The 10,797-nt window shown below is 40.3% G+C and overlaps 1 protein-coding gene across 1 annotated transcript; it reads right to left on the reverse strand.

Moving 5' to 3' along the window:
• Positions 1-5,303: 5,303 nt before the first annotated feature.
• tmx1 (thioredoxin-related transmembrane protein 1) lies at positions 5,304-10,288 on the reverse strand. Its single transcript, XM_029493876.1, has 8 exons — positions 10,100-10,288; positions 9,602-9,717; positions 9,052-9,097; positions 8,801-8,929; positions 8,413-8,458; positions 7,920-8,021; positions 7,721-7,787; positions 5,304-7,450 (listed from the first exon to the last, which is right to left on the reverse strand). Exons 1-8 carry the CDS (start codon positions 10,276-10,278, stop codon positions 7,209-7,211), a joined length of 927 nt encoding a protein of 308 aa, XP_029349736.1. The 5' UTR covers positions 10,279-10,288; the 3' UTR covers positions 5,304-7,208.
• Positions 10,289-10,797: the final 509 nt, after the last annotated feature.

The following is a 10,797-nucleotide window of genomic DNA, read 5'->3' on the forward strand; positions in this document are numbered from 1 at the left end:
TCAGCCTTGAACTTAGTTCCTCTGTTAAAAGCAGTTTTAAAAACATAAAATCAGAAAACATTATGTGCTCGGATCTTCTTTGTTGAAGGTCTTTCTTCTGAATTAATCCTTCGCGGCACCATTACCGGTTAACAAGGGAACGCCCACCAACACGCATGCGCCGTTGTCCCGGATACCAAAACAGGAAGACATGTTCCGCCATTAATCTGGAAAAACAAAAATACCGTAACATGTATTATTATTATTATTATTATTATTATTATTATTATTATTATTATTATTATTAAAGCTTAAAACATAAAAACATTATATCAGTGGTTCTCAACCAATTTAAATTTCTGGCAAAATATGTAATCCTTATCATGTTTTATTTGTCATAACACAAGCATTTCAACTTTTAGATAAGGTTTCAACTTTATCTGGCAACCTGCTGAAGGGGCCTTGACCTTTAGGCTGAAGGACCAACCAGCAAATGAACTACAATTAACACCACTTTGAGCAGCTACAGCGGTAAAATCCCGCTTGTGCATGATTGTTGCATTAGTACTAATCTAATAAAGTCATATTCAGTGACATATCAGTCACAGGGGATAATACATTTTCTGTTCACGACAGCTAACATCCCAGCCCTTCCCTTTTCCTTTTGTACATCTCCTGTGAAGATATTTAATGGACGTGTGAGAGAGGAATTCAGATGTGTAAACACACACTCACTTCCAAACTCCCAGCCAGAGTCCGCTCATTCTGCTGACCTGTGATAATGTTTAAACTGCATGGGTGAGACTTCACGTGTTGGCCTAGGGACTCTTAGACGATCCAAGAGGACCAGATGTGAGTTTTGCATCAGGTGACAAGCTCCGAAACAAATCCCCAGATCCATGGAAGCTGCTGCAATGCTCACTGAGTTTAGTTTAAAGCTTTGGGATTTGAATAAACGTCCACCACCAGCTGCTTGGAGAATCTATGCAAACACTGGTCACATAAAGAAGTGTATCTTTACCACAGCATGAAGATAAACATTAACATCGAACCATTTTACATAATTTGTAGAATTTCTTCGCTTTAGCTGAACTAATTTGTAGGAGTAACCTTACCTACGGCCTGTCTGCAGCTCCCTTCAGGTTTATTATTAACTTTAGTGCGATCTCTCAGCTCTTATTTGAGACCAACCACAGAGATAAAAGTGAATGAATATTAAAGTTGCATTACTTGGTGGTCAGGGATTTGAGTCAGGATGAATACTAATGCTACCCCATAAAATCAACAACAAACTTGATGTGTGAATACATTTCTATCATATATCATATCAGTGTTAAAAGGTGATATGTCAATGTTGTTCATAACTTGTTTCTGCTGCCCCCAAATGGCCAAATGTAAACCAGTTATTGGAAGTTAAAGGAAGTAGTGGAAGTCTCATTTCATCACTTTACATGTACACTTATCATTGATTTAATCATTTTCAATTTAAAGTTGGTCATAATTCAATTTACCTGATGATTTTACAACACCAGAGGGAGCACCTCTCAGAAGACGCAGTTTAATGAAGTTTCCCATGTGCATGAGTCAAAAATAAGTTTATTGTTCTTTAAATAGACCTCCATGCGTTTTTCCTGCTTTGGGATCTTGGTTCTGGATCTGGACTGGCATGTCGCAGACCCAGCCAGCGTATATTTCAGTGTTTATACTGCAGAGAGCACTAGCTGCTATTTTAAAAGCCAGCATAAAGTGAAAGAAAGACAAGGGGCAGCCTTTTCTCTCCAGCATGACCAATATGGTTTCCAGAAAATATACCTGCTGCAGACTGGAGAGGAGACACAACAACAAACCCTTGTGTTTCTTTTTTTATTTCTGAATGCACCACCATGTAATTATCTGGCCTGGAGGGAAGTGACACACTAGCTCATGGATGTTGGTACGGGTGGGAAGAGAGTTTGTGGAAGAAAGAGAAAAAAATTATTTTGGTTGACGTTAACCACAGTGGAGAAACAATTAGTCACTAAACAGTCTTTCAGACAGACTTTCTGATTAATGCGTAATGGTGTAATTGGCATGGAACATATGAGGGGAGCAAAGACAGAGGTATTATAGCTGTAATATGGTGCCTGGGCTCCAGACGGGGAGGTTAGCCCTGAAGGAACGAGAAAGCAAGTTTGAGGATCCTCAGATGAAGGAATTCAAAAATTGGTCTTTCCAAGACAACAATCAGCGAAGTACTTTTACTGTTTATTTTATATCTGGTATATATTAACCAATAATTGGAATACAATTGGACAAAGTTTGGTGTGTTTCCAGCAGGATTATACAGTAGGTATCTGCTTAACTGACTGATATTTAATTCGTTTTTCTGAAAAAGAGAATCATACTTCTGCATATGCAACTTCTTTTCAATGTTTCTTACTGCGACACTGAGTTACATGAAATCTTCACATTTGTATTTTTTGCCAAAACTAAAATAAAATATCCTCATATGAACAACATAAATGGACATCGATTAGGTGAACATAAGGAAAAATAATCACAGTGGCCTGAAATAAGTATGTTTCTCTTATACAGTAAATGGAAGAATTAGTTATCACAACATGTATCAATGTTTTGAACACACAAGAGCAGTTAAAAATCTTAGTTTAAATCAGACTGGTATTTCACAATGTTCACAACATATTCTCCTCAGTTCAGCCTCATATAAACTCTAAAATTTGCACTAACTGCACAGATTGTTGGATGAATTTTATTCCGACTTGTCCCCACGGTTGAAGATATGTTACATTTTTTGGCACTTGATCTAGTGAATTTCAGTAGGCTGTTAAAGAGCGGAGGATGGCAGAAAGAGCAAAGACAATACCAGGCCCATTGTCCCGGTCTCCTGATTATTCTGCCACTGAATTTCAGATAGATGAATATATCATCATTACAAGCCCAAACAGAGGAATCTCAATCTCATTATCTTCTTTATTCTTCTTTATGAGATTTAATGGTCTAACCACATGGAGGACACTGAGGGGCCACAGCAGCTTGGAGAACAAGTGCTGCCTTGTTGAACACTCACACTCGCACCTCGCTGGCGTCCAGTAGCCCAGCAAGAGGGGCAGGATCATATAACACCCCCTTGTTTTTCTCATGGATTTTTGTGGTTTGAGTAAGAGCCCTCCTGGCCACTGGCCCTTTGGATTTGAATTTAAAAAAGGATTCAAAAATGCCTCTGCCTCGTCCTGCATACTGAAGAGACACCATATCCTTTTATGACAAAACTAATTTAGGACTTGAAGGCACTTTGCCAGTCAAGTTCATATACTGAAATTCATCATTTGTTGCATGAAATTCCTGTTATCATCACCAAATTCAACCAAAATGTAGTTGATAAAATGGAAATCAAATTGATTTGCGGTGAGAAATAAGAATCAGATGAATTTTCAGGGCAGATACAGGAAAGAGAACTGTGAGAAACCAGATCCTGAGAGTTTCAGTTTGCGTTAGTGGGGAGCTGAGGTGGAAAAAGTGACTCAGGTTGAAACCATGGACATTGTCCAACCAGGACTACCGATAAAGAGGAGCCTCCATGATAGACAAAATCACCCAGGCCTAGAATTTAAATTTTGTCTCTTTATGTTTTTTTTCAGCATCTTCATCTACACTTAAACTCAGAGGCAAATCGTCACCAGACTGCATGATAAAACTGCGACTTCACACACGCAACCTTGACGGCACAGAGGATTTCATTCCTTCACATTTGCTTTTTCCCCTTTGTTTGCCCATGTGTAGCTTTAAAAATGCTGAAATCACAATATCCCACATTATGTAACAGAATCCTTTTTATTCTGTTTCCAGTTGAAACCAAAATCATCCTTTTATGCACATTTCCCAAAATTCAAGATTTGGTAATTTTCTGTGGGTTTGAATAAGGTTCAGCTGCATGTTATGAGTTTGTAATTGAGACTGTTGGACTTCCACATACAGAGAGTATGTGCCAGGTCAACAATTCAATTATCAGCTGTAAATCAAGATGTTCCCTCCTGATGGCTCTTCGAGCAAGTTCAAAATCAGGAAACTGGATGGCGTTTGTTTTGCAGGGATTCAAGTGACAAATCAATTTTCTTTATATGAGAGATTAACGGATCAGTAGAGTCAGGGTTCATCCTCTGGAAAACATGAATGTTTCTGCAAAATTGTTTTGCCATTCTATTTGGTAAATAGCTTCTTTTTTTTCAGAAATAAAACTGAATTTGTATTGATACAAGGCTTAACAAAGTTATAATAGTTTATGCCAATATTTAGACTACACCAGTTAGTGGACCTTCCATACCTCTGTGTCAGTATGATGGCTGAAAACAAGAAGAACCAAATGAAAGATCTTCTTCACAGTTGTGGTTAATTGTGTAGTGTTGCTATTCTTGCACACATGGCACTTGGGAAGAACAATAGAGAGCCATATGGGACAGAACAAACCAAATGAACATGAAGAGAAAGGCTCCAAACCAGCAGAGATGCCATCTGCGTTCACTTCCCAGAGCAGAACAGTAAAACAGCAGAGTGCCCCTCCGCTGCAGAGGAATGTGCTCAGTAGATGAGAGCCAGGAAGATGGTTCGGATTGGATGCTTCTATCAAGCATCTGCTCGGTGTTATCTACGTATGTGTCCGACTTGTATAGATCACAGAGGCTGGCAGAGCAGGGGAATCCCTTCAAACACCCCCCCGCACCCTGCAGAGATGAACTCCTGCTAAACAGAGCGTGTGTAGAAGCCTACTCAAGCTGCAGTGACAGCCCTGATTATAGATCTACTCCAGAGACAGAGAAAGACTCCCCTCCTGTCCTGATCCGGGGGGAATAACACACGCTGCATAGGAAATGAGGAGCCCCGGGCGAACAAATGAAGGCAAATGTGAGCTGCTGCTTTACATTTCCATTTCCTGTCACCTATTCCCTAAAGTGTACACCCAGAGGAGGATGAGGAGCAGCACGAGGCCTTCGGATCACCCGCCTGTCTGCTGGTTTTTGTCTCCACGAGCCAAACTGTGGCAAACAGGGACATCTGCTGGCAAAAACTGGAGCTCATTTGAATTATTTTCTTTTTTTATTTTCTTTTAATTATGATTTTCACAATTTTATGAACCCTTTCTCAAAGTTTGTGTATCTTCTAACTGTTAAACAAAAACCCATCTTAGTATAACAAAGTGTAAGTCTGCGTTGGTCGCGTTTCCAAAGAATCAGCAGCCAGATACAACAAACTCTACTCTGTAACCATATATAATTGTGTATGTTTCCATATTTGTCATTTAAACATCTCAAAGAACAGAGAGAGTTAAATCAGAGTTATTCCTTTATTCAAAGAAATGCTGAAACATTAAGGAGAGCAGCTGCTCAGTCGTGTGAATGCGATGAACAATAATAAGTGGTCTGCAAAAAAATGAAAAATAAAAGTATGACCATTTTCAACCATCACAATTAGAATTAGCTTTTTTATTTAGGAATAAAGAATATTTCTTTCAAAGTCTGAAATGTGTCTAATAAACACACACACACTGCTCTCCTTTACCAGACTGACATGGATCTGGGTTTTGGGCTAATGATAGTTTAAATCTTATGTATAAAAACGCCATGTTTATGATTGAGGAGTGTTTAGATGAATTCACTTGAGACATTCATGTTTGACACTTTTAGATTAAAAATCATAAAGTGGTTTAAGTGAATATTACAGGATGAATTCTGTTTCCTTTATTCGGGTTGTCTTTAAGCTCCATGTCTTCATATCCAACAATTTATGAAAGTAAGGAGTCGCTAAATTCTCTTTTATTATATTACGGCATGCATATGCTGCACTGTGGACCGACTGACAGGTCAACAACACATCTGAAATCATTCAAACCACAGGTAAACGTTAAAAACAAAACATTACACACTCCACTGGCAGATTATCAAATTGATAATTTGACACATTATGGGGACATACTGCATCCACAAAACATTCATCCAGCCTTCTCATTAGAGTGAATATGGGTTGTTTTTTTTTATCTAAAAAACATTTTCTATTCTTCAGCAAACACACAGAGCAATACCAGATATTAAATATATTTCATTCAGTATTTGTCTCGTTTATTGTTTACTCCAGATGTGCTGCGAATTAACATCTTTAGAACTTTGACCACTGCTACTTTTGTGTTCGTCCAGAGGAATGTGCTTGTTTGGCAAAGTTAGACAATATTATTCTTCTGGCTGCTACGTTTTATCACTCCAGTTACGTCTTTTCGCCCCGTCAGATGAGAAACTGTAGCTTTGCTTTCACAGTTTGAAGACTGATTGCTTTGATCAAACTTTATTTAATACCCATTGCCTTATTCAGAGGGGAATGCGGCTAAATACCATTAAATGGAACTTCTTTCACCCAAATCACAGCCTTATTGTGTTCCTGCTGATGTGAACCATCAGTTGCTTTGAACTAAAAGACATTCAACATGTCTTTTACTGTGGAGGAAAAAACCCCCAAGCCCACTAAAACATGACCTCGTTTGGCTGCGCTGTAATGGATGCACCACTTGCTGTTCAGTTCTGTTTCTGTTGCTGTAATAATAAATGTTGGTGTTGCCAATAAAATCTTAAATACAATAACATTTTGGGGCTATTTCTTTTCATTTGTTCTTCATTATTCACCAGGGGTGGAAGAGTGTGTGAATATTGTTATGCTCAGTTGTAAAAGTCTGTAAAATATAAGAAACATAAAATAACAATATATATTCAACAGCTGGAGAGAAAAACTCAAACAGAAGCCTGCTATAATAATACAGAGATAAACATATGACACACATCTTAAAAAAAAAAAAAAAAAAAAAAAAAAAAAAACCAATGCATAGCATAAACAACATTGCAAAATCCAGCTCCAATGCACTTCATACCTAAACCTCAGCCAGCCCAACAAGCAAAAATAGGTATCAAGATTGTTTTTGCCGTTTCCAGGCGGAGCTTGCTGCTCAGGCGGAGAGGGCAGTGGTGAGAGTCTAAAGCACCCCCGTGAAAAACCGAGGGAGGGAGAAGAAAAGAAGCGAGGTGTTTTTGGGGGCCCGGAGGAAGACAAAGAAGGGAGGTCATGGGGAGGGTTAGGACTCCCGGCTGTAAACACTTTAGCTTGGGACCAAGACTCCTCCAACTCAACTCTGCTCACTCCAAGGTGCTCCTCTCAAAAGAAGTAGGGGCCATGTGACGCTCCATGCCAGCGCTCTAGGTGTCCTCCTCCTCTTCCTCCTCACGGCTGAACACCACCCTCTTCCTCAGAGCCTCGTCGGAGAAAGCCTGTCCCTTGGGTTCTGGGCGGCCCTCGGGGGACCCTCTTCTTCTCGACCACACCTCATCCTGGTCTGCGTCGTCCTCTTCCTCTTCTTCGTCATCATCCTCTTCACCATCAGCCTCATGCTCGTCCTCTTGATGTCGGATTAACCTCACCTGCTCCATCGTCTGTTTCTCTGCAGTCACATTCACAACAACCATCAATGAGTGCTGCAGCCACATGAACCTTTTATTCCACCTGTACCTGCTTCAAATACTGTTAGTATTTTTATGTGATCTGGTCTTTTCCTCTTTATTCATTATCCTGTACTTATTTATTATTATTTTTAATTATCTCTGTATTTATTGCTTGACTGTTCGTGTGCTTGCATGCATGCTATTTGCTATATAAAAAAGAATTTGTATTATTGCTATGTACATATAAATGGCTACTTCAGATTACTCACTCTGGTAGTAATCAGGAGAAGAAAATCGCCGAGATGGGAAGACAAAATCAGCAATAAACACCAGTAACTGCAAAGAAAATACACCAATAACTGTTAATACGATTTTCATGGCTATGTCCAACATTGATGAAGGCTGCATGAAAATGAAAAGCTGCTTCACTGTCATGAAAAACAACTAAAAGGTAAGGTCATTGCTCACCAGTCCCAGTGTGAGGCCAGAGAAGAGAGTGGCCAAGCCAAAGATGACATACGATCCCCAAACAGGAATGCCCAGTTGTTCTGTCATATAATTGTGACAACGCTGGAAAACACAAAAACAGAACTGAGAGCCAGAAACTAAAACACATTTAGTACCAAATTAGCACAGTTTCTTTTTTTTCCAGGGCATTTGTTGACAATAAGAAAGCCACACAATAATGCCAACCTGGAATTTTGTGCTGTCACATGTATTTCTTGTAGGTTTGTCCTACAAAATGTACTGTCTGCACCACATGTGAGATACAGTTACACTTTTTGTGGCAGCTCTGTATCCCGTTAAACTGGATTAGATTTTCTCCCCTCAAACACACCCACTGTAGCTTACACTTAAAAACCAGTTTGATTTCACAGTGGACAGCACATTCTGCTTTGAACGGCTTATAATGACCAGGATATTGACAGTCAGCGCTCTCAGAAACGAAATCCTCACTTACCCGGATAAACATGGAGAGCTTGAACAAAGCTGACATTGAATTCATTCTGCAAAAATAGAGGAAGAAATTACATCATGTAATTTAACACAGATTTGTCAAACTGACATCAACACAATGAATAAAGACTAGCGAAGGAATTAAATAAGAGGTGGTGAGCCCAGAAATGTTATTTTCTCTTATCTAAAAATAAAGAGAGAAAAGAAAAATGTGGCTTTCTGTTCTTGTTGCAGATTCTGATCCGAGGACCTTTGGGATTGTGAATGATGTCTAACAAAAACTAGAGAACCTTCCAGAAGTATTGATATACTCAACAATATAATACGCAAGAAGTTATTAATTCTCCAGGCCTAAGTATCAACACCATATCAGCCTGAGGATGTTAACTCACAAAAATGAAGATGGCCCAAGCCAAGATGAAATCGGTTCCACTGCTTTCCATTTCTGTTCATGAACAAAGCTGAGAAAGTCATCTTTGGTACGAGCACCCTGGTACTTCCGGAAGATGCCATCCTTACAGCTGCAACACAAACACACAAATACTGAGCTGTACTTTCAGATAAAAAAAAAAAAACTAAACGAAAATGGCAAGTCACATGAAACAGGAAGCAATGAAAAGCCACAACATAACCAAGAACTTACTGGTAAATAGTAGGAAGTGAGGTGATGATGAATCGTCCACTCAGACCTTACAGAGGGAGGAGACGAGGACTGTTAATGTGCAGGAAGGAACATTTCTGACTCACACTGAAAATAATCGTTAGATCTGGCAGTCAAGCGTAATGGTAATGCTGGCTGCCATCAGTATTGATGACAGAAAAAATAAATCACACGGCTGTAAATAACACTCCTCTTGGTGCCTACTGGGTTCTTCCCTGCATGATTATTGACGTTTGTATTGTTAAAGAGCAAAAGTGACCACCTTTTCTTTTTATTTCTGCAGTTTACCATAGATGAGCAATCAGTCAGGATTAATCACAATCCGATTAGGAGGGAAGGAGGCGGATGATGATAAAAACCAATCATTGGCAAACTGGATCTAAAGGGCGTCTGAATGCACTAATAAAGCTAACAGTCAGACCCTTTACTGCGATAGAGATCTGACTCAGTTACAACAACTAACAGGACATGTCACTCCTGCTCTGGCTGGAGAGCTCCAGGGATCCAGTTGGGGAAGGTCATCCAAACATACCGGGCTGTTCTGTCACGTCCACCTTGGCTATGTTGACCCCCATGTCCTCCCCCCAGTCTGCAAACTCCTTCCACACCGGCTGGAGCTGCTGGCATGCTGGACACCAGGGAGCGTAGCTGCAGGAGGGGGGATGGGGGAGAGGGAGGGGGAGGGAATAGGTTTTGCATGTAAATCCTCAGATAAACAACACAGTCAATCACATCAACGTGTAGATGTTCACCGACTGTATGCTAAAACGGACTGATGACCCGATTAGCGGTTTGTGCTCTTTTTCTTTTTTTTAGCCTGGACTAGCTGGAAGATAGCAGCTGTTAGCACGTTCGCACACATTTTAGCAAACTTGTCAGGGCTAGACAGAGACAGAGATGACAATAAGCAGATAAGACAGAGCATTTAAGCCTGGAGCTGACCGGACACAGAGATTCATGCCCCGATTTCTATACCAGCTTAAATTAGCTCGCTAGCTAGCTAGCTAGCCGTTAGCAGCAGGACACTTACAATTCAATCATCCATTCTCCGGTCAGGATCTCCTCCCAGTTCCCGTCGGTGACGTCTTTCAGGCTGTCCGGCCTGGCCCGAACTGGGGACGACGTCAGATGCAGGAGCAGGAACAGACAGCTTATCCATGAGCGGTGGTTCTCCCGCACCATCACTGAACCCGCACGGCTGCTCGCCATCACTGTCCGAGCTGCACTTCCGCTTTGCGCCAGAACGTTCCAGTCACGTGGTTTAGTGGCGGTGGAAGGCGGAAGTGAGTATCTTCAGGCAGACGTCAGATTTGTTTTTACTTTCTTTTGGCCTAAAATTCATACTTTATGAAGACAAAGCTGTCTTTTTTTCCTCCACCAACAACCGGTGTGATGGTAAAATACTACTGTTGGCTCAGCTTTTCAACAAAGAGTGGATCCAACAACTCTTTTACTGAGTTATGTAAAATACAGCCCCCCTGTTTTAGGAAAGAAATAGGATGAATGGATGAATGAAGGAATGAATGAATGGATGGATGGATGATCTACGTGGCTCTGCATGGCTGAATGCTCCTTTTCTGCATAAGAAAAAAAAACAGCCATTCAAGTTTTATTCCAGCAACACTCTTTAGTCACTTTACCTCATGTTATTTTTGTCTCTGCAGGAAATTAGTTTCTAATATGTGTTTGGAAAAGTTTTGGATGTCACCACACAGATTGTTTATTAAT

The sequence above is a fragment of the Echeneis naucrates genome, chromosome 22 (genome assembly GCF_900963305.1).
Source record: "Echeneis naucrates chromosome 22, fEcheNa1.1, whole genome shotgun sequence".
In the NCBI taxonomy this organism is placed as follows: domain Eukaryota; kingdom Metazoa; phylum Chordata; class Actinopteri; order Carangiformes; family Echeneidae; genus Echeneis; species Echeneis naucrates.

Coding starts and splice junctions, on each gene's coding strand:
- tmx1 (XM_029493876.1), bottom strand. CDS start 10,278: ATGGCGAGCAGCCGTGCGGGTTCAGTGATGGTGCGGGAGAACCACCGC. Junction 8,930..9,051: donor TCACTTCCTACTATTTACCA/GTAAGTTCTTGG, acceptor TTTGTGTTGCAG/CTGTAAGGATGGCATCTTCC. Junction 8,459..8,800: donor CTTGGGCCATCTTCATTTTT/GTGAGTTAACAT, acceptor CTATTTTTGCAG/AATGAATTCAATGTCAGCTT.